The sequence below is a fragment of the Chenopodium album genome, chromosome 16 (assembly GCF_948465745.1).
Source record: "Chenopodium album chromosome 16, dcCheAlbu1.1, whole genome shotgun sequence".
In the NCBI taxonomy this organism is placed as follows: domain Eukaryota; kingdom Viridiplantae; phylum Streptophyta; class Magnoliopsida; order Caryophyllales; family Amaranthaceae; genus Chenopodium; species Chenopodium album.
The window spans coordinates 51,157,026-51,181,207 of record NC_137849.1 but is presented as its reverse complement, the minus strand read 5'-3'; the positions used below and the strand labels follow the sequence as shown (position 1 = coordinate 51,181,207).

At 43.7% G+C, this 24,182-nt stretch overlaps 1 protein-coding gene across 2 annotated transcripts; it reads right to left on the bottom strand.

Moving 5' to 3' along the window:
• Positions 1–21: 21 nt before the first annotated feature.
• Positions 22–16,263, bottom strand: LOC145586958 (putative arabinosyltransferase ARAD1). Of its 2 annotated transcripts, XM_081643948.1 has the most exons (4): positions 15,463–16,263; positions 2,585–2,683; positions 1,008–1,261; positions 22–675 (listed from the first exon to the last, which is right to left on the bottom strand). In XM_081643948.1, the coding sequence occupies exons 1-4, from the start codon at positions 16,082–16,084 to the stop codon at positions 124–126; spliced, it is 1,527 nt and encodes a 508-aa protein (XP_081500074.1). In that variant the 5' UTR covers positions 16,085–16,263; the 3' UTR covers positions 22–123. The 2 variants fall into 2 exon arrangements, with proteins under 2 accessions (XP_081500074.1, XP_081500075.1); XM_081643949.1 differs by lacking the exon at positions 2,585–2,683.
• Positions 16,264–24,182: the final 7,919 nt, after the last annotated feature.

Sequence of the window (24,182 nt, the reverse complement as noted above, 5' to 3'; positions counted from 1 at the left end):
ACAGTATCTGGGAGAAATTCCTTTGATTGCAAATCAACAACGAATGATTCTCATTACATTAGTCAAAATAATATGTATGAGGGAATTGTAAGAAAAAAGCCACAAAAGGGTTTACATATAACATCAGATACATTGGCAGCGAAGTGGAATCGAAACACCAGGTGGTTTTCTTCTATCTCGAACTATAGCTTCCTTCACCATTTGCAGCTTTTGGTAAACCTTTTTCCAAATTTGATTCACTGCTCCATTTGGTAGAATTGGACCAATACCACCAGGATGGCCATTATCATACATGAACATTGGCTGAACTAGAGCCATGTTTCTGCGAAAATTTTCTCTTTGCTTCTTAGAAATGCTTTGAAGATGAGATACAAGCCATTTTGATTGCAGTGCATCATTTTCAGACACAAAAACTGAAAAGTCTGAATAATCAATCATCCCTTCAAATGGCAATTCAATTCTGTCACTGACAATGACAGGAATACATAAACTTTGAATGGCGTCAAAAAGGCGGCATGATGTTGGTGTATCTCCAGCAGGATGTAAACAAAACTCGGAGGTTCTCATCCCTTTAATCGATTGCTCTTTACCAGTGGCATTGGGGAAACCTTCCTCCATAACTACCCCAGGTTCATTTACTAGCAAGTCCCATAATCTCTCTCGAACTACACCTCCCTGCATACAAGAATTTTCTTCAGGTCAGAGAATGTTCCGTAATGCTTATTGGCATTTGGTTGGGGGGAACATATCTTCCTCTAAGTTGTCATTTGGGAAAAATATTTCAATTTTATGAGAAAAATGGTTGATATTCTGCAAATTGTCAAGATCTCAATACCCAAAGATTATGTCCTTAAAGTCTTTCCCCCCAATAAGTATAAAACCTGATGAAGATATTTTGGGCATTTGAAATATGTTCCAACCAAACCATGAATGACACAATGGAACTTATGGCTATAAAAGAAAAACCAATAAATAAATAATGAATAAACAATGAATAGAATACTGACCCTATGCCTATGTTTTGCTCCTTTAAAGTAAAGAAGAGTACGCCGTGGTTGGTCTTCTGATAAGCGCAATACAGGGAGCAGATGGGTGTATGGAACAATCACATCCTTCAGCAAAGAAACTTGTGTATGTTGAATCCTTTCCGTTGAGTTGCCATTGGATGACTTTGCGTCAAGTCTATACCACCCACCAAAGTCTACAACAAGAAGTATGGCTGGGGCAATCTCATCTCTAACATGCCACATTGCAACAGGGTCTGCCAAATAATGCTTCAAGGTTTAAAACAACCTGAGAATCCAGACACTAAACCATAAGCTGCTAAAGCACACAGCACTACTTGTATGTTATTGTTTCTATACAGTAATGACGTGAAAAAAAGATCATAAAATTGGCTATCAGGATCAAAAATAGGACTGAGCAGTTGACCATTATGAACCCAAGTAAAAAACCACAAATCATGCATGAAAAATTATTTTAAATTACTAAGGGAAGATCTAAAAAAGAGAGAGAGGAGAAAATTCCACCCGACTTCTAAATTATTTTTGCAACAAAGAGCCATGCTGAAGGCAATTTAAGGGCTATCCCAATGGTAACAGCAATGAACTACGTCAAATCCGGCACTTCTCAGGCAAAAAGATATATCACACATAATAGGCTTATACACAAGACTGGCAAATTATTTCAAGGAAAATTAGAGGGAATTACATCAAGTTCAAACAACAACCCAAGGCGGACAACATTGCATATCTACTTAACAATGTAGAAGAGACCTAAAAGGACAACATTGCATGATCTTCCCAAAGACAGAACATTTCTAGATAGAAAATTGAATGGCCTGATAGCCAGTGAGAGTTTGAGAGCACAGTTAAGTAGTAAACACTGATGAGAATTGATAATCTAAGCAAGGGTCAAGAAAACTACACGGTGGGATAATAAACCCCTTGTATCCTAGGTGCCATTAGACCAGATCGCCAAAAAATAATCTTGATGGGCCTTGACACTTATTCCTTCCCAAGGAAAACACTAGCAGAAACCTTATTGGCTAGCATGACACCGATTACACTAAGCCCAACATTGATACCAAAAAGAATGACTGATTTATGTAAACAATGAAGATTTCGAGAAAAGTTCACACAGAAGTGTCCACTGGTCTAACTAACCTCAAACAGATGACCATAATCCTTTGTGGCACCAAATGTAAGTGATAAACAACAGTCATTTACTCATTTGAGATCTAACATCGGCTATTTGAACATTACTAAATATCCCATGGTTTAAAATATTGGCTCATACAAGGCAATTAGGTTAATAAGCCAAAAAATTGCCAAACAAAGGTTGCTTAAGTTGTAAGAGACTACTATTCAAAAAAAAAAAAAAAGGTTGTAAGAGACTATTACATATTCAGCAAATACAGGTGATACAGCCATGAAGTACATGCAGTGAGTTGCAAGCATTTAATGACATCACAAATTCACAATAAAATACACACTTTTATAATACACAATTCTTAAAAATCACATCTAATGAGACTGCTTATTTATAATCATGATTTAAATATCTCTCATAAAATCACTATTACCACAAAATATAGTTGTTTTGGGTGTTTTTAGTCCCTCGGGAGAGTTACAGCTTGAAGATTGGTCCGGTGCGGCCTGTACCTGCAAAACAACGGAAACTCCTGTTGGTTGGAGTTCCGCCTCCAACGGTCAAGTTAGAACGTGTAGGAGAGTAAAAGGTGCGGAAATAAAGGTGAGATCTTTACAGATCCCGAAATCAGGTGCTTTCTCTGATGATTGAGAGAATGCACGTGATGTAATAAATGATTGAATCAACTTGTCCCCAAAATGGGGAATCTCTCCCTATTTATAGGGTCATGGGAAAATGTGCCCTTATTCTAGGTCATGTGACCTAGATTTGGTGGGCTATGACAAGTCATGGGGAACTGGCCTGAAAGCCGTCATTCCTTGGTGTGACAGTGGTGTCCACGTGTCACTTCTCAATTGGCCTTTGCATAGACCGATATGGCGAGGACAAGTGTCCTAATACTGGCAGACACGTGTCGTGTTCTCAGGCCGCCACGTGGCAGGGTAATTTTACCCAAAACATTTGCCCCTGTCACAGAGGTGACGTGGCACGCCACGGGGCGTCTGTGACACATGTCAGCGTCTCATTTGGCGAAGCGAAGTTACTGTTCACCCTCTGGGGTAATATCGAGGCAACCCCCAAAAATTACCCCTCTATAAAAGGAAAGTCCACCCTCATTTTTCACGCATCTTGCGTTGAAATTTGAGAGGATTTTCTAGAGAATTTTTCACAAAAAAGTGTGTACTCTGCCGCTTGTTACTGTCCGACTGCACCAACCGGCTCGTTTCCAAGTCAACCGTACCTTTCTCAAGGTAACCGTCTGACTTTCTTTTGTTTGTTCTTTTAAAATTTTTCCGCCTGTGTTTGTCTTTTCTTTCAATAAAATGGTTTCTCAAACACATTCGGCACGGCCTAGAGTAGTTATCAGCCGGTCACCGGGGACGGCTGAATCTAGGACTAGGGGTGCCGTTTGCCCCATCCTTCCTTCGTCCCCGAATCCGACCGACTCTGTGTTTGTGCAGGACACTATAGCCAGAACGAAAAGAACTGCGAGGAGGGATGAGGGGGATGGCTCTATCAGGGTACCTCGAAACGAGGTTTATTATGACAGCCTGGAACCCCGAGTACTCCGGATGATTCTATTTTGGACTTACCGCCTGGTGAGCATGAGGCTGAATCTGACCAGGACTCTTCCCAATCTTTCTCCCTCTTATCCTTAAATTCTTCCTCAGACGGCTCTGAAAAACCTGACGAGGAGGCCGCTTCCCCTGAAAGGGATCAAGGTGAGGCGTCCTCTTCTCTTCAAAATGATTACACCCCCTACTTCACACACATCTCCCTTTCCACCCAAAAGACCATGCTAAAGGGGTTGGGCGAGTTTAGGGATATGTATGTTATGGGGGCCGGCTATGAAGTCAAGGTGCCTGCCTTGACGGATGCTGTAGTCTGGCCCCTTAACCAGAGCTATCAGGACACTGCATTCAGCTGTTATGCCGCAGTGATCCAAGCGGGTCTTAGGTTTCCCCTAGATCCGGCCATTGAGGGTATCCTTGATGGGTACCGTCTGGGGATTTGGTAGCTCACCCCTAACTCATGGGTGAACATCCTGGGGTATGTGGCCGCCTGCAGGATGCAAAATGTTGAACCTGGCTTTGAGGCGTTTGCTTCCATGCATTATTTGAGCAAAGCCCCTCAGTCAGCGGCTGATACACCCTTACAAGTAATAAGGGGTACATGATGACGCTTGGGAAGGAATCCAAGTGGAAGGATTGGAGGAACAAATTCTACATCATTACCTCCCCTGATACCAGCCGGAATGCCAAGTTCAACTCTTGGAACCAGAACCCCTATCTCCTTGGCCAAAAGGCCTTACTGCCGCCTGTCACTGAAGAAGGATGGGATCAGATTCTTGATCCAGGTTTGTTTAAGGTGGAAGTACAGGCGGTAGAGGGGGGTCCTGAGAAGGAAATAAAATTCAGCAGCTACATCCCCCAGTATGAATGGCTCAAGGACCCGACCTATTTGGCCGCCCTGAGCTTAGAGAAAGGAAGAGGTGGGTAGACGGATGAGGGTCATATCATGCATACTTTATTTTTGCAGAAATTTTGATGTTGTTTTCTAACCACCCATTCGGCCTTTTGCAGAAGAAGCAATGTCTCATCTCCCTCCCAGCAAGAAACCAAGCGGCTCCACCTCCGCCTACCGCCAGATGATGAACAAGAAGAGCCAACTCTTCAAACGGGAGCAACTTGAACATGTAAGTCTTCCCTTCATCTGGCCCTTAGTCATCCGGCCTCAATTATAACTTTTACTTAGCATATTTTTTACTAACTTTGTGAATTTCTCTTGTACAGGAGGGCTCAGTGAAGCCTCCTGTAGTCCCTGGGGTTAATCTCAAACCCCCCAAGCGGACTGCCGAGGAGACGCTTGCAAAACGCTCCCGGAAGACTGTGGCCCATAAACCCTCCGCCAGCAACTCCGGATCGCATCCCTCCACAGGCGGCAAATCGCCGGCTGCTCTCTCCGCTTTCAAGGAGGCGTCCGAATCCAAGGATTCGCCGTCTGCTCGAGAAAGCACCCCTGGCAGGCGCCAAGGCAAGCAGGTCCAGCACCCCTGGTTGTCATTTCAGGTACTTGACTTCTCACTTTCTCTTCTTTTTTTTTTTTTTTTTTTTTTTTTTTTTTTGGCAAGTATAACATGTCATGCAGCCTTATACCTTGCTGGATGTATGTTAAGTAACACCCCAAATAATTCAAATCTTTAGCCGCATGTATGTTCAATAATGGCCAAAGTTATTTGAATCCTTGACCGGATGTATGTTTAATAACAACCAGTCGTATTCATTTATTTTTATGCCGGATGTATGTTAAATAACACCCAGACTTGTTTGAACTTTTAGCCGGATGTATGTTAAATAACACCCAACTTAATTCTTGATATACAGAAGCCCCCTCCCAAGCTCCAAACCTTAGAGAAATTGCTAAGGAAATGCTCCGAAAAGGAGTTACTGCTGAGCAACGTGACTCCATCCGGGGAGTTGGCAGCTTGAACTTTGATGCCATCCTTGCTCTTCTCGCAGAGTTAAAGATTTTAAAACATTTCAACTTTAAATTCCATTTGGACCGTCTGTTTCGCTAACGGCCCTTTTCTTTTGTCCGGATGCAGGCTATGCTGCGAGTGAATGGCCTTAAAAAACCATTCAACGAGAAGACCAAGGAGGTAAGAGCTGCCAACCTTCGGGCCGCCTCCAATCTTAACAGAACGCAATTTGATGTTAACAAGAATGACTTGCTAACACGAGATAGCAATTTGATGTTAAAAAGGATTTGGAGGCGGCTGAGCAGAGGGTTGTGGAGCTAAAGGGGGAGCTGAAGGCGACCAAGGTGGAGATTGGCAAGTTACAAGACATCGACAGAGACACATCCAATCTCCATCGCCAGGTCGAGAACTTAAGGAAAAAACTTGCCAACTAGGAGGAGCAGCTCAGGTCCAAGTTTGAGGAGCGCGCTGAGGATGAAAAGCGCCGGCTCATTGAGGAGAATGAGGCCGACTGTGTCACTCGCATGAACATGGCATGGAAGGCTCTCTTTCCTAAGGACGATTACTCCATTTGGGAGTATCGTTATGAGCAGGCGACCGACGCCTTGGACCAAGAGCATGCGGAGCCGGAGGAGCCCTTGGCGGGGGAGGAGCAGGCGGAGGAGGGAGCCACAGAGGGGGAGCACCAGGAGCTGGCCGAAGATCAAACGGTCAATCATCCCGCCAATGAGCAGGAAGGGGCGGATGATAATGCTGAGCAGTCGGTCCCTGGTGCTAATTGAGCTGTTCCTGGATTTTTTCTGCGGCCATATGGCCATGTTAATGCATTTTCGGCCTGTGTGCCGAGTAACTTTGTCTCTTTACTGACCGTGGGGTCGGGTCACTTAACAATTTTTTTTATTTTGTCTCACCGGCTGTTAAGCCGTTTTAACAATACTTTGGTTGACCATGGGGTCAGTCTTTTTATTTTATGATGAATCATCCGGCCATTAGGTCGGATGTTGTTTATACTTTGTGTTTAAATGTTGCATTTTTGCATTTGAATTTGCATTTGAATTTGGGCTTGATAGGTATGGCATTCCGGATGTTTATGACGTACCGGATGCTTTGCCCCTGGACGGCTGTGTGCTTGGGTTTACAATTGGTTGATTCACTGGAAATTGGTGATACCACAAGGAGAGGTATGATTAATTTCTAAGTCAATCAATCACTAAGGTGATTGCCCCAAGCCAAGCACACAGTCGGCCATACGATCAGACGGGGCTGGATGCAGGTGGTCTTTCGACCTTGATGTCATTGTTGAATGACTAGTCATGCCATAGTTATTACAAGTGCATGAGTTTGAATATAAAATTTGATTGTTCCGTCTGCTAGTATTTTATTACGATAGCAGACGGCTTGTATTTTCCAGGTAGCCTCAGGTGCCTTCAACAGGTTTCAGTTATCCTACTAGGGCCATTTTTAGAATTGGTCCGTGTGTGTAGGTTGATAACCACATTGTTTTTTCTAATTATACTTAGCCTGTTTGCCCCATTTGGGAGACTGTATAATTTCTAAGGGTAACCTGAGTTAAAACTTTAGTCAATTGCTGGGTGATACAATGATCATCCGGTTTCATAAGACTGATTCGTTTTTCAAGTTACTATGGTCAGGCGGCTATGAGTTGATCAATCAGACCGTTCAATCTTTGCCGTCTGTATGCGATGGTAGAGCAAACAATAGGATGCTCTCTGCGACGATAACACCCGGAGGGGCGTCGCCAGACGCCATGTTTCACATTGGAGCAGGCGAATTTATAAAATGTCCAACCATCCGGCTTAGAGCCTCATGCCCCATTTGGGGGCGGTTGTGTAGCCACTAAGCCTTTTTGTGCTTAGTTTGATCTCTGGCCATTGGCCTCCTGTTCAGATCTAGATCGATCAAACGGGTCTGTCTGTGTTTTAAGCAGATAGATTACATAAAAAAGGGCACATGTATATTAAATAAACAACATGATAAAACAAAAGCATAATTTGAAAACAGAAAGCTACTTTTTCATTCATAGGCTTACTATTTACAAAAATTTACAACTTAGAAGTAGTATTTTTTGAGATTGTCTACATTCCAAGTTCGGCTGCCTACCGTCTAGAGTTTCCAGGCGGTAGGTGCCGTCTCTTACTTCCTCATAGATTCGGTAGGGTCCTTTCCAATTGGGAGTTAACTTTCCAAGTTCATTCGCCCTACCGACTGCCTCCATTTTTCGTAACACAAGGTCATTCACTTTCAAAGGGCGCTTGTGTACTTTCTTGTTGTAGGCTCTGGTCATTCTCAGACGGTATATTTCATGTCGCAGGGCAGCATTGCCCCTGCGTTCTGGGAGGGAGTCCAATGCAAGCCGCATGGCTTCCCAATTTGCCTCTTCATCATACAACATGATTCTTAGAGTAGGCTCATAGCGTTCAATGGGCAAGACAGCCTCAGCACCATAGACCATGAGAAATGGGGTTTCACCAGTTGCCCCCTTTGCAGTTGTCCGGATGGCCCTCATGACATGGATTAATTCTTGTGCCCATAAACCACCGTCTCTTTCAATTTTCTTCTTTATGCCGTCTGAGATGAGTTTGTTGAAGGCTTCAACTTGGCCGTTTGCATGAGGTCGACCAACTGAAGCAAAGTAGTTGGAGATGCCTTGATCTCCCAACCAAGTTGTGAGTTGAGGTGTTTCAAACTGAGGGCCATTATCAAACACCATAGACATAGGTACCCCAAACCGGGTGATGATGTTCTTCCAAATGAAAGAGATGACATCCTTTGTCTTGATGTTCTTGACCGCCTCTGCCTCCACCCACTTGGTGAAGTAATCCACAGCCACCAAAATCCAAAATGTAGCGTTTTCCGCCTGGAGCAGGCGTATAAGGACCAAGGATGTCCATGCCCTATTTAGCAAACGGGACCGGGCTGTGGATTGTCGTCAGATCAGTAGCCGGACGGTGGATCATTTTGCCAAACCTTTGACACTTGTCACATTTTTTAACCATTTCCATGGCATCTGATTCAAGAGTTGGCCAAAAGTAGTGTCGTCTGGCTCTGACACCCAAAGACCTGCCGCCTATACGAGAGGCACAGAACCCCGCATGTAGGTCTTCGAGAATCTCCTTCCCCTTCTCTGGGGTAACACACTTCAAGAGAGGCTTAAGGAAGCCAGCCTTGAAGAGTTCTCTGTTTCTCATCTCGAAGTTTGTAGCTCGCTTTTTCAGGCCTCCTGAGGTGAATCCGGAAGCGTTCCATCAGTAAGGTAAGCCCGGATGCCATCCATCTAGGTGGAACTTCGGTTAAGGACTCCAATGGGCTCTTCATGTATACTTCTTCTTTCCAGAACTTCCCAAAAGACCGACCGAGGTGTGTCACAGCAGGCGGAGGATGCTAACTTAGATAGTGCATCCGCCTGATTGTTGTCTGACCGGGGAACTTGACTCAAGTGGAATTCTTCAAGTGTCCCGGCTTCCTCTTTGACCGCCTGAAGATATTTGATCATAGCCGGATGGGTTGCTTCAAAAACACCCTCATACTGGCTAACAACCAATTGAGAATCAGAGTAGGCGGCAATTTTTGTTGCCCCAGCCGCCTTACACATACGGATGCCGGCTAGTAGGGCCTCATACTCTGCCTCATTGTTTGAGGCTTGAAACTTGAATCGTAGTGTATACTCAAATTTATCTCCTTCACGAGACTCATAGATAACGCCTGCACCACAACCATTTTTTGTAGAGCTCCCGTCCACATACACTTTCCAAACCTGATTGGGGTTATCCGGAGGAACCGAACGTGTCATTTCAACAATGAAGTCGGCGAACGCCTGACCCTTCACTGCCTTCCTTGGTTCGTAAGTGATTTCAAGACTTTGCATTTCAATAGCCCATTTTAACATTCTACCGGATGACTCCAAGGTTGACATTGGCCGCTTGAGAGGTTGGTCCGTGTATATAACGACCGGATGTGCCAAGAAGTAAGGTTTCAACTTCTTGGATGCCATATAAAGAGCGAGGCCAAATTTTTCAACCATGGGGTACCGGAGCTCAGCATTCCTAAGAACATGGCTAATGAAATAGACAGGGAGCTGGATGCCGTCTCTCTCAGCAAGGAGAACAGCACTGAGGGCATGATCAGAGAGCGCCAGATACATGAATAACGTCTCTTTGGCAGAGGGCTGACTAGCCTTGGCAAAGAGTGCAAGTGTTCTTTTAATTTCTGAAAGGCCGCCTCAGCATCATCCCCCCATTCAAACCTAGTCTTCTTCCTGATAGCTTGGAAGAAGTAGAGGCATTTGTCACCTGACCGGCTGAGAAATCTTCCCAAGGCCGCCAGGCAGCCGGTTAACTTCTGAACTTCTTTAACAGTATGGGGTGACTTCATGTCAATTATCGCCTGTATCTTCTCGGAGTTAGCCTCTATTCCCCTTTGATCAATTAAAAATCCGAGAAACTTCCCAGACTCAACACCAAAAACACATTTCTCGGGATTTAACATAACCCTATGCCGCCTGAGTGTGGTGAAGGTTTCTCGGAGATCAGCAAGGTGATCCGCCTGGAGCTTTGATTTGACTATCATATCATCAATGTACGCCTCTACATTCCTTCCAATTTGATTAATAAAAGCCGTGTTAATCATTCGTTGGAAAGTAGCAGGCGCATTCTTCAAACCAAACGGCATCACCGTATAACAGAACAACCCTTGATCAGTGACGAAGGCCGTCTTCTCTTGATCTTTCTTCCACGGGGGGATCTGATGGAAACCTGAGTAGGCGTCCATGAAACTCATCAAGGCATGACCGGCTGTAGAGTCGACAAGGCTGTCGATCTTTGGAAGGGGATAGCTGTCCTTGGGACATGCCTTGTTGAGGTCCGTATAGTCAACACACATGCGCCAGGTACCATTCAGCTTCTTCACAAGCACAACATTCGCAACCCAATCAGGGAAGTTACATGGCCGAATGAACCCAGCATCCAACAATTTTTTCACTTCGGCGCCTGCCGCCTGACTTCTCTCCTCGCCGTGGTTTCTTTTCTTTTGCCGGATAGGCTTTCTCTTTGGATCCACGGCGAGTTTGTGGACAGCGAGATCCGGGCTGATGCCTGGCATCTCTTCCACTTCAAAGGCAAAGATGTCTTTGAATTCTTTCAGCACAAGGTGTAAGTCTACACCCAACTTAGCATAAGCAGCCGTCACAACCTTTACAGTTCGATCCGGACGAGAGTCGTCCAGAGCGAGATCAATATGCTCACCAGCCGGCTGCGGACGAAGCTCATCTGACCGTTCTCCGGTCAGTAATTGCTATTTCTTTTCTTTCTTCACCTCCACCAGCTGGGTCATTTTTCTTTTCTTTCCGGCTGCTGGTGGGGCTTGGCTGGCATCTTTGACTTCGTCAAGGTCTATTGGTTCCTGCCCCTGACCATCTGGGGCCACTGTATCTTTGACAGCCTAGAGATAGCACTCTCGGGCCGTCTTCTGATCCCCGTTCAAGGAACCAACAGAGCCATCATCCTTTTCATACTTGATCAGCATGAGTGAAAGGATGATTACAGCCTTGGCTTCGTTGAGGGTGGGCCGTCCTAAAATAATGTTATAGGCGGTTAATTCCTCAACGACCAAGAACTTGACGACCAGGTGTCGTCCTTCTCCTTTTTCTCCCAGCCGGATGGGTAAGTCAATTCGGTCGGCTCGGTACACCATTCCACCCCCAAAACCAACCAGAGGGTGGGACACCGGGTGCATGCTGCTGGGCTTATACTTAAGCTTTTGCAAGCACTTGTAACTGATGATGTCTGAGGAGCTACCGGTGTCTATAAGTATTCGTCCAACCAGGTTGGCGACTTTGCATTCAATGACAACCGGATCGTCATGTGGACGGCGAACCCTCCCTTGTCCTTCTCAGTAATCAGGACATCAGGGAAGGTGCTGCTAGCAGACGCCTGCTCCTCATCAACAGCCGAGTCCATCTGCCGCAGATGGCTCTTGGTGCCCCGAATAGTAGGGCCTCCACAGGAGGATCCACCTGCTATGGTGTAGACCGGATCTTTATCAGTGTCCGTACTACTAGTAGGCTGGACGGCCTTTGACGCCTGTCCTGGATTCTTCCCCTTGACTTGGAGATGTAAGATTTCAACATCCCCTGGTCCGCCAGACGATCCAACGCCCTTTGTAAACAAAAGCAGTCGTTGGTATCGTGGCCAACTTCCTCATGGAATTGGCAAAATTTATTCTTGTTCCGCTTCTGGAGGGAACTCTTCATAGGATTCGGCTTCTCAAGGGATAGCCTATCCTTGATTTCCATGAAAATGGAGTTGCAGTCCTTGTTAAACTCGTACTTTGGGACGTACGGTTTAAACTCTTTCTTTTTCTTCCGGGACGGTTGGTCTGAGTCATCCACCGCCCAGACTTCCTTTCTCTTCTTATTCTCTTCCTTCTTTTTGGCCGGCTGGCTAGGCCGGCTGTCTTTTGGCTTGTCGGACTTCTTAGGGTCCGACTGATTTCCAGACGAGCAGAGGTCGGTCGCTTGTATAAAGCTTTCGGCCTCCCTCAATGCCGCCTGTAGGGTGAATGCCCCTTTCCTGACCAGGTCGAACTTAAATGTCGACCCGTCTTTCAGATCCTTAAAGAAGTCTGTGAAAGCTACATCGTCAGACAACCCCTGGATTTGAATCCGGGTCAGGTTGAACCGCCTGATGTATGAGCGAAGGCCCTCCTTCTCACCCTGCTTAATGGTGCTCAAGTCAAGACTTGTTTTCTTTGCAGGGATGTTCATTGAGAAGTTGGAAGCGAACAAGAAGGCTAGCTTCTTGAAGCTATCAATGGATCCGGCTGGCAGATTGCCAAACCATTGCTGGGCAATGCCCTTCAATGTGGCCGGGAAGCAACGGCACCAGGTGGCATCATCCAACCCCTGTAAATACATGAGGTTAGTGTATGCCATGAGGTGGTCTTCTGGGTTGGCGGTACCGTCATAGGTACCAACCAACACATTCTTAACCTTGGCAGGTTGAACCGCCTCGGTTATCTCCCTGGTGAACGCAGAAGGTTGTTCACCAAGTCTAAGCAGACGGAGCTGCTGGACATATGCCGCCTGACCTCCAAAAGGGGCCGGCTGCATGAATTCAAGGTCATACTGACCATATAGCGCCTGAGGCCAGGTGGGGCGCGTCCAATCAGTTGGGGACCAAGCTGAGCGGACTTGCCACCAGTTCCACTCTCATGTAAGGACAATGAGTTCCTTACAGAGGTTTCCTTGAAGCTGTCTGGAAAGCTCGAGGTTGAGGCTGACTCAGACAGCTGTGGATGTCTTCTTCGCTCGATGATGTGCCGAGCGTCATGAGATGACTTTTTTCTGGTTTCCGGCTGATCATGCCGGATGTTCCTCAAAGGCCCCGTGGGCAGGAGGACCTTAGTCCAGTCAAGTCGTGCGGCTGCCTTCTCCTTTGGATGGGGAGTCGGCTGCCTATCCTTGACTGGCTTCCTCTTTGCAGAAGAGGGAGTTTTCTTGGCCGGTTGGCTCTTGCTAGAACCAACCTTACTTTTGCTGATCATGTCTTTGATTTCACCCTTGAAGGAGTTCATGAACTTCAGAAGTTCCTCCCGAGTGACTGGGGTGTCCCCCTTGCTCTTGGGGGCTTTCCCTTCTGATTTTCCAGGGGGCCTTTTGCTCGGACCCGCCTGGTCAAAGTTCCGTTCCAGCTGGTCTCTGGAACGTCTGTATCTTGAGACGAAGGAGCCGTCCTTAGCTATGTATGTCTCCACTTCATCATCATCATCATCCTCATCCTCAGTGACAAACTCTAGTTGAGGGCGACTGATTGGAGGAGGAATACCAGAGCTTTCCTGTTGAGGAACTGGTTGCGGATTTTCTTGGCCTACCGGTTGGATAACTGGTGGCAGGTTGGTAGGATCAGAATGTGGTACAGACTCTTGAACCATCTTGAGGTACTCTCCCTACAGACGGCGCCAAATGTTTTGGGTGTTTTTAGTCCCTCGGGAGAGTTACAGCTCGAAGATTGGTCCGGTGCGGCCTGTACCTGCAAAACAACGGAAACTCCTGTTGGTTGGAGTTCCGCCTCCGACGGTCAAGTTAGAACGTGTAGGAGAGTAAAAGGAGCGGAAATAAAGGTGAGATCTTTACAGATCCCGAGATCAGGTGCTTTCTCTGATGATTGAGAGAATGCAGGTGATGTAATAAGTGATTGAATCAACTTGTCCCCAAAATGGGGAATCTCTCCCTATTTATAGGGTCATAGGAAAATGTGCCTTTATTCTAGGTCATGTGACCTAGATTTGGTGGGCTATGACAAGTCATGGGGAACTGGGCCTGAAAGCCGTCATTCCTTGGTGTGACAGTGGTGTCCACGTGTCACTTCTCAATTGGCCTTTGCATAGACCGATATGGCGAGGACAAGTGTCCTAATACTGACAGGCCGCCACGTGGCAGGGTAATTTTACCCAAAACAATAGTAATGTTACTTTCAGCCACGATTACTTATAAACATAAAATTTTCAAAATATTTTTGTTAACTGTGCTGTTTAGTCCCCCTCACTTCAATCATGTTGTTCTTGTTGATATTTTTACATCAACTAATGCCAATACCGAACAATGATAACTATTTCCCAATGGATATCATACAATTTTTCCCACAAGTTCCTGGTTTTTTTTCCTTATATTTTCTAATTTAGAGCACCTCTTTGGCAAAGAAATACAATGAAATAAACACCATATATTTTTGAAAGATAATATCTAGCAATAAGAATTTTAGCACAATCAACGACTCGACCCAAATAGAAAAACAATCGACACGTTGAATTCCCTTCTTTTCAGAATGAAAGAGCCAAGTTTGTAAAACCAGGGAATGAATGTTGCAAGGTCATGGAAAAAAAAAAAAAAAAAAAAAAAAAATTCCTTTTGTCCAGACTAAGGCACTTTAGTAAGTAGAAGACCATACAGCTTTTTCTTACATTAATAATTAGGAAACCATGAAACCACCCCAACACCCCCCCCCCCCCTCCCCCCCAAATTATAAGTGAGCAGCTAAGACGGCCAGTTAAGCCCTCAACCTGGTACTCAGCAGTCAGCATCTAAATTTATTATAGCTTTCCCTTCTATAATACTTTGTATTTGTGAAAATTTCATTTGAGTGTCACTTTTTCGATACCTTTGGGCAGTAGAAGGACTACACAGATCAAATAGCTAAGTTGCTAAGCCAAAGACCATGATTCCTTGACGGCTATGTGAAACCTTGATGAAGGGTGAAAATTTCAAGTAAACTGTATAACATAGGAGTCAATTGAAGTAAACCCGGTGTATTCTAAATCAACAAGTATATTCACACCCAACAGCTCAGGGCAATGACTTACAGTCATTTATAGAGTACCAAATCTCATAGGTAAAAGAACGGTAAGGCTTGCCAAGGACTGCTATAATGAATATCCACAACACACTCTTTGAGTCCAGTCGATACAATTGCCGTCCAACAACATCTACAACACATATCATCTCTAACATACGAGTAATAGATAATGCTTAATTACGCCTCCAGAATGATGCATATTACAAACACTTAATTATAACTCCATAGACGCTTAAAGCATGTAACATCATTGGTTCTAATATTTCTACATGCACATTGAATCCTATTAAAGTGGTAAACAATACACCATATTATAAAAAAAATAAATAAAATAAAAATAAACAAATCAAGTTTTCAGTTGCAAGACTTGCAACCAAATACCATACAATCTTACAAAAATCATGCAACTTTCACAAATTCAGAAAGCTAATTACATTAATTAACAAGAGTAATAAAAAATTATACCTGTCAAAACAAAAACATGATCACGGCCACCAGATAATTTCCAAGCCTCAGAATCTTTGACAAGATTAAGAACTTCTCTTTGCCTCTGATAATCTTCATTCCCAGATTTCTTCCTGAAAACACTTCTATCCAAACTCAGCTGAATTTCAGCACTCAAAGTTGCAAAAAACGGCACAAAAATCACATCCGCCTCTTTTGCATCAAAAACCCTATTTGCAAAAGACCTACTTCGCAAATTCTGAGGGGTCATAAGATCACCCAATATCCAATACTCAGCACTATACTGTTTTATCAATGGATTTTCTGGGTACTCGAGGTTTCCGGGTTTCCGATTCGAGCCGGGTTCGTGATCTGGGTCACTGGGGATCCGAGAATCAGGGGGTAAAGCCCAATATCTCTCCAATAGGCCATAATTTAGGGATCTGGGTAGGTTAAAAACGAAAACATTAAGGGAATTTTTCTGGGAAAATTGAGAGATCGAAGTTGGGTCATTGGAAATGGAAGTGGGTCGATTGAAGAAGATGAAAAAAAGGGTACAGAGGAGAGAGAAAGAGAGGAGAAGAGAGGGAATTGAACATGGGAAAGATGAAGATGATAATGGAGTGTTGTTCTTCAACGCCATTTTTGCGCAATACTATTTGAATGATTAAGTAGCCATGGATTCGTTGCTGAGTTGAGTGAGTGTAGAAATTGGTAAGTTAAGAAATTTCAGGCTTGAGGATGAAGAAGGAAGCAATTACTCGTTTATTATAATAATGGGCTTGAAATAATAATGGGCTTGCTTTAATTTTCGGGTTATTACTCTCTTTATCCCTATGTTTTTTTTTTCCCAATTATCAACTCGCGTCTTATAACGTCTATATCTTTATTTTCTTACACGTAAAAAGAAATGGCAATTAAGACAAAAATAAAGGAATGGAGGGAATATTAGTGAACGCATAGGCTTATTAGAGTCTGAAGGACCGTCATTATTTTTTTCATTTTCTACTATCGATGTCCGATAATCAAATTCAAGACATTGTTTGAATGTAGGTCGAGGAATGATTGTTCATTTACACATCGCAACTTATTGTAAACAATTTGTTCACACATGCGGGAAAATTTTTTTCTCCTAGAGAGAGAAAGTCGTTAGTGAGAGAAAAACTCTCAAAGTCTTTACTTTTCACCTAGCATTTAGAGATAGATTCCAGTTTATAAGAGTGCCTTTCTTAAGTCCTTGTTTCTTTTGGTAGCTCTACTCTCTTAATTTCCTCCAAAATGTCTCGTTATCTCCACCCAAATACTTTTGTTTACCCTCACTAGGTAAAAACTTTGAACCACTTCCAATCCTGGAGGATGAAGCACCCATTAATTGGGATTGTTGTGTTATTGGACGTGTTTGGGATGATAGAGACTTCTCGTTGTCTATTTATCGAAGGTTGGTGGCTCGTTTTTGGCATCTTCGTGCACCTATGTCGGTTCTCCACTATGGTAAAGATTTAATTTTTAGTTGTGAGACTTCAGAGGATGCTGATGATTTAGATGCAAAGGGATGGGTCCACTTTAAGGGGAGTTTGGTTGTGTTACAACGGCTTCGGGAACATGCTGTAACAATGAATTTAAATCTACATCTTGCGGAATTATGGGTGGGTGTGGTGGGTCTACCTTTTCGTTATTCTACTCCTCAAGTGGCGGAGGTTGTACTAGCTCACGTGGGTGACGTCACAAACGTTGACGAATCTAATGGTCAGTTTCCCATTCCTTGTCCTCGAGTCAAAATTTTAGTTGATATGTCATTACCTTTGATTGCTGGTTGTTATTTCCCCACGTTTGACAATCATGTCACGTGGGTGAAATTTAAATATGAGGGTATTTTTAGATTCTGTAAAAAGTGTGGTTTTGTAGGGCATGGTTCTACCACGTGTGAGAAAAACCATGTCAAAATTCGAGGTCCTTTGGAACGTCGTTACCGTCATATTCATGAAAATGGTGGTCGTGTATTATTTGGACCGACAGATTTAGACCTTTACTCGGAGTCACTCAGGGGTATTTGTCCTTCTCCGCATGCATGGACTACGGAATTGTGGTTTGGATGGCATGATGATGAAGATCCGTCCGAATATGGAGCGGATTCACACCCCTCGGATTATGACGATGATGACGGAACAGTGTTACAAGGGGTTTCGTTGGATTCTCCTTCAGCTGCGACAGGGGGTTCAGACTCTCCGAGATCGGTGGCGACTGTTCCGGGGTTATTTCCACCGCCGTCTCCTGGTGCTTTCAGATCAGCTGATAATGAGGTTCTAAGTTTGGATTTAGGGCCTAATCGCGCACTTAGGGAACAGTTTGAGATAGTTAATCACGAGGCCCGTAGAGCTCCACGTGTTGGACATGCTGACTCTCTTAATTCTTCCTGGCAATACATGGGGGGATGGCTTAATGAAGACACGCGTGTCAATGGTTGGAGTCAACAGCATTCAACTGCTGTCGGTGGGGCCCTACAACGTTTCTTGGGGACATCTGTTAGGGAGGGGGACCCTTACCGCCAAGCAATCACTCGTCCTAATCCATCGTCCACTACCACAAAAAGTACAATAAGAAACGCATAATATAAAACGGGTGACAAAGATAAGCGTTCTGTATAACAAAATAGAACGCTTTTCTATGCCACCCGTTGTATATGTTAAATATTATAGAACAGTTCACTACCCAACCGTTTTATATGTTAAAGATTATAGAATGGTTCACTACCCAACCGTTCTATATTTATTTTACACAAATTAAAAATTATGAAATAAAAATTTTTAAGTAGAGATAGAACGGTGTTCAGTTACAACCGCTGTGCGTCTTTTACCCTAAAATTACTCTGCAACCATCTTTCAATAAATGTTGCCTACTTGCCTTTTTCTTGTTTTTCACTCCGAAACTTTTGTTTATGAAATGCTATGAGTCTATGACTCTTCCTCCTCCCAAACCAGAAAATATATGCAATCTCTCATAATTTAAATTTTCAGATCTAAATGATTGTTCCTATTTTTATTGCTCTTGTAAAATTTTGGAAAATAAGGGTTTGCACAACCACAGATCAAGAACTCAAAGGCTATAAAGGTTTGATTCTATTTTTCAATTAATTAAATTGCTATGTCCTCGAAGTTATTTGATATGATTGAGGTTTTTTTTTTTTTTTTCCTGTTGTGGCAAAATCTATCCAAATTAATTCTTTTTGTTTGGAGTCTTTCGCAAGAATTGAATAAAATTTCTGTATAATTTGATCGGGAATTTTTTGTTGTGTTGGGGGTTTTGAATTTTGATAATTAGAGCAGCGATGGCAGATTTGAAAAGGCAAGAATTGATGAACAACGACGACAAAATTGGAAGAAGCGAGTTCAACGGTTGAATCTTCGGTTAGAAATTCAATGGCAAATGTTGAGAGTAATGGATCATTCTGATATTAATGGTTATTGATTTTTTTTATTCTTCTTAATCAGATCTTGATTTTGGGGTTAATTATAAAGCGTTGTGCAATTTCACACAAAGTATATTGCATTGTTTTTTTTTTTTTTTATTCTTCTTAATTAATCAGATATTAATGGTTGATCTTGATTGTAATTGAATGATTTTTTTTAACACAGATTAATCAAAGGTCGTTAGAGGAGAACTGCGTACAAATTATCGCCAAAAAATCATCTCTTAGTTTTTCTTTTTTATTTTGCATTTTAATTGTATCATTAATTGCGTTGTTAAGTTGTATTGGTAGTTTTGGTATAGACTATTTCAACCATTGATAATTACGAAGTACGTAGTACGAAGTATATTGTTTTATTTTGCTGTTAAGCTATCAATACTTCAATAATTTTGCATTAAAGTTGTACGAGTATTATGATTATTTTTCTGACTACTTTTGAGTTAGAATTTTACCATTTTGTTTGATATAATTTTTAATTAAAAAAAATATTGATTTAATGTAGGCTTCTTGATCTGAAAATCGTGCATATTTTTTTTTATTAAGAAAGAATAGAGGACGGTTAACTTACCAAACCGTTCTCTATTGTATAAGAATATGAAACGGTCAACCAAGGAAACCGTTGTCTTTTTCGTCTACATATTTAGATTTTAGGGAGGGATTATAGAACGGTTATGTCTAATGACCGTTCTCTATAATGAGGGATACAGAACGCCTCATTTACCCGTTTTATAAACTTTACACATCGCTTAGCAGAAGAACGGTCCTAAAGCGTTCTATAAAGCCTATTTCAACAGTTCTCTAAGCCTATTTTTGTAGTAGTGGTCTGGATTGCATCATGGTTCGGGAATGGGCCAACACTCTTCCACGTGGGGTCTAAATTCGAGAATTATTTCTTCTGAGTTTATGAATAACTCTACTCCTTCTCCTGGCCCATTTACAAGAAACATTCCTTCTCACTTGGGCCGGCCCATCACTGAGCTACAAATTAACTCACCTTCTCAAACTTTATCTCATATGGGTCATCTTACTTCGAATGTGGGCCGATCTTATATGGATACTTTGACCCGTGACTCGCCAATGGATCAACGGGTTCCGGATCTGGATATATTTGGGACTGAATTTTCGCCGCCTCCGTTGGGCCCTTCTGGTCCATTATTTGAAGACCCTTTTGGGCCTGGGCCTAGTAATTGGATGGGTGATAGTGAGCTTCAACGTTCACCATCTCTTTCTCGTTCATTCCCGTCGACTTCTCAAGCGAATTCTGGGTATGAGGCTGATTCATCTTCTGGGCAATTCTCATTCTCTTCGAACCTTCAAACTGATGACTCATCCTTTCCTTCTCTTAGTTCTATTCCGGCGGAGGTGGGTTTCATGGACCACTCGTCGGACTCTTGTGAGGCTGTGCATATGGATTGTTCCCCGGCAGCCTCGGAATCACCGTCAACACAAAGTTCGCCACATGGTTCTCCGTCAGCGACTCCGTCAGCTTCGATTACTCCGGCCGACTCAGCTCCGTCTACTGGTCAACGGTTCCCTGGGAAGATTCTCCGCCGTTCGACCTCTCCTATGAAACAGAAAGGTAAAATGGTGATCAAATGGGTCAAGCAAGTTTCTCAAATTTGTCCCGCCAAGCGTGGCGCTTCTGCTGTTACTCCTTCTGCGCCGCCGATTCCATCTCCGGAGGTGGCCAGTGTTTGTTCTAGGTGCTAGCCTTGTGCTCTGCCGTTTAAGAAGCGCAAGGGTGTTGGTGGCTCGACTTCTTCCAGCGGTTCTGCTAATGTGGGTTCGGTGGCTCCCCCTCCAGAGCCACCAAGGTCGGGATGAAAATTGGGGCTTGGAACATTAGGGGTATTGGGCAAGCGGACTCCCCTAAAGTTCCTTACCTGCTTTCCTTAGTCCGCTCCAGTAATTTGGATGTTGTGTTTTTAATGGAGACTATGCTTCCTGTAAATAATGTTGTACAAAAACTAGCATCTCTTCCTATTTTGGGTACTTGTGGTTTAGATGCTTTAGGCTTAAGTGGTGGGTTAGTAGTATTTTGGGTAGCCCCGGTGTTGGTGGAGCCTTTGTATATTTCTCCAAACTTTGTGGCTTGTAAAATATCTGTTGGAAATGAAATAAGACATGTAGTGTTTGTGTATGGAGCACCTCATTTAGATGATAGGTTGGATGTTTGGCATTCTATTGCAACCTTTGTTCGTACTCACCCTAATATTTTGTTGATTGGAGACTTTAATCAGGTTGAATACCTTTCTGATAAAATTGGGGGTTCTACAACCATACATGGGCGGCTGGATTTTATTCAGTGGCGTTTGGATTTGGGTCTTATTGATGTTCCTTTTACTGGTCCACCTTATACTTGGACTAATGGCCGTATGGATTCAGATCCAACATTTGAACGTTTGGACAGAGCTTATGCGTCTCCGGACTGGTTTGCTCAATTTCCGGACTCAGCCCTCACTCATCAGCCAATTTTATTCTCAGATCATGCAGCGATTATTTTCACAGATACTGTTGACAGGTCACACTCTCGTAGGCCATACCGTATTGAAAATTGGTGTTTGTCGGCAAAAGATGTGTCGGACCTTGTCTCTACTATCTGTCAGGATCACTTTTCTGGTTCTTCCCAGTTCACTCTCTCTAAAAGATTGGCTGTTATCAGAGATCACCTTCGGCACTGGTGTTTATCACATAAGAAATCATGGGGTATTAATTGGAAACTGTTCTGTCAAGAGGTTTCGGCAGGTTCACGTCTGTTACAGTCTCCCATGGCACGCAGACTGTTTCTTAATACTCGTAATGAGAGGGTGGAGGCTGCTCATGCTGCTTTTTTATACTGGAAACAGCGGGCCAAGGTTAAATGGGATGCTTTGGGTGACTCGAATTCGAAGTTACTCTTTTCGATGGTTCAAGCTCGAAAGCGCCGTAATATGATCCACAGTTTGAAAGACTCCTCAGGTGAGTGGCTCTCGGATATGGAGCAGATTCGTGCTATGATACTTCAGTTTTATGCAGATCTTTACACTCCAAGAACTGCGTCGGATGATTATCCGGCCCTCGATTGGACTGATTTGGACATTCCTGTTCTTTCTTCAGAGCAGCAAGCTGAGTTAATGCGTCCGTTTTCTGAACATGACATTCGGGCTGCGATGTTTGACATTGCTGATGATAAATCTCCAAGTCCGGATGGTTTTTCTTCGGCGTTTTTTAAGACCTACTGGCCTCAAATTGGTCAGCATGTGGTTTCGGCGGTTCAATACTTTTTTGCCCATGGTTACATGTTGAAGGATTGGAACCGTACGTTTTTTGTCCTTCTTCACAAGGTCCCTCAACCAGATTCGGTTTCTCAGTTCCGGCCGATTGGGCTCTGTAATGTAATGTACAAGTGCATTGCTAAATGCATTACTGGTCGTCTCCGGTTGGTTCTTCCTTCCTTGATTTCGGGTTTCCAAAATGCCTTTGTTCCGGGTCGGCTACTTTCGGATAATGCTTTGGTCGCCCATGAATTGCTTAATTTCATGAATCATTCCCGCGCTCGGAAAACTTTCTATGCGGCCTTAAAGCTTGACATGAATAAGGCCTATGATCGACTTCGCTGGGACTTCCTTTCTCGAGTTTTGAGAGCTTTTGGGTTTCCTCAGTATTGGGTGCATGTTATAGAACAATGTGTGACTACGGTCACTTATCAAGTTCTGGTGAATGGCTCCCTGACTCCCACCTTATCTCCAAGGTGTGGTCTTCGTCAAGGAGATCCACTATCTCCGTATCTGTTTGTACTTTGTATTGAGGTGCTCTCGGCTATGCTCCGCCATGCTGAACAACAGAAGTTGATTTCGGGTATACAGATTGCTCGTCGTAGCCCTCCTATTTCTCACCTGTTTTTTGCTGATGATTCCTTGCTGTTCTTTAAGGTGTCTCCTCAGGCCTGTGAGAATGTTATGAATCTCCTACATTCTTTCTGTGAGAATTCGGGGCAATTAATTAATTTGCAGAAGTCCTTTGTTAAGTTCAGTCCTAATACTCCCCAGGACTATCGTGAGTTTCTGGCTAAGAGTTTGCGCCTAAAGGTGGCCCCGAATTTAGGTACTTATCTAGGACTTCCAGTGGATTTGGGGAGAAGCAAGGTAGCGGGTTTTGGTTTCTTAATAGACAAGGTGGTGGCGCGTTTGGCTTCTTTTTCAGCTCTTCGACTTTCGGCCGCAGCGAAGTTGGTTATTATCAACTCTGTTTTAGTTGCTTCCTTTAATCATGTCCTTTCGGTTTTTAAAATCCCTTCCACGATTTGTTCACACATTGATAATCTTCTAGCCCGGTTTTGGTGGAAATCGTCAGACACTTCGAAGGGTATTGCTATGCGGTCGACAGCATTATTGCATATGCCGAAGGGCATGGGAGGTTTAGGGATCCGTAAAATGGAGTGTTTTAATTCAGCCCTATTGACCAGACAGAGCTCGCGGATGATTCACCATCCACAGTTGTTGGTTTCCCGCTTGCTCTTTGCTAAGTATCCTTCTCTTCGCTCTGTGCCGGGTGCTTCTATTGCCCGCCCTTCGTGGGGTTGTTGCGGGATTCAGGAAGGCCTTGTGACTTTGGCTTCGGGCTCTATGTGGAAGGTTGGAGATGGTACTGCAGTCAGGATTCGGGAAGATACCTGGGTTCCAGATGGTCATATATCTTTTAGGGAAGATATTTTCGAGTCGGATCTTCCGTCTCATGTTTCTGCTATTATTAATCCCCGTTCACATACGTGGGATTCTTTTAAAATCCATCGTCTGTTTGATGCTCCTACGGCAAGGAGGATCCTTGCTCTTGATAGACCTAGTGAGTCGATGGATGACTTCATGTACTGGAAATTCACGAAGGACGGGGTGTTTACTACTAAGTCGGCATATATTTCGATTTTGTTGTCTGGTGTACGCCGAAATACTACCAGCTTCATTCATCCTCAGTGGTGGAGTCGGTTCTGGGGTCTTCCCCTTCTACCTAAATGGAAGATTTTTGGATGGAAATTGATTCATGATGCTCTTCCCGTTGCTTCTATTCTTCGTCAACGGGGACTTTTGGTTGATCCTTTATGTCCTTTCTGCCATTTGGAGGAGGAAACTGTGGGTCACTTGTTTAGGGACTGCCCTTGGACTCGTCAAGTCCTTCTTGGTCCTGCTCTGGCTCTCCAATCAGTGTCTTTGTCGACCCACTCGTTTATTGGTTGGTTGGTTAATACAGTGTCAGACTACCACTCTAGTAAGAACTGGAGTGGGTTGGCGGATTTCTTTGC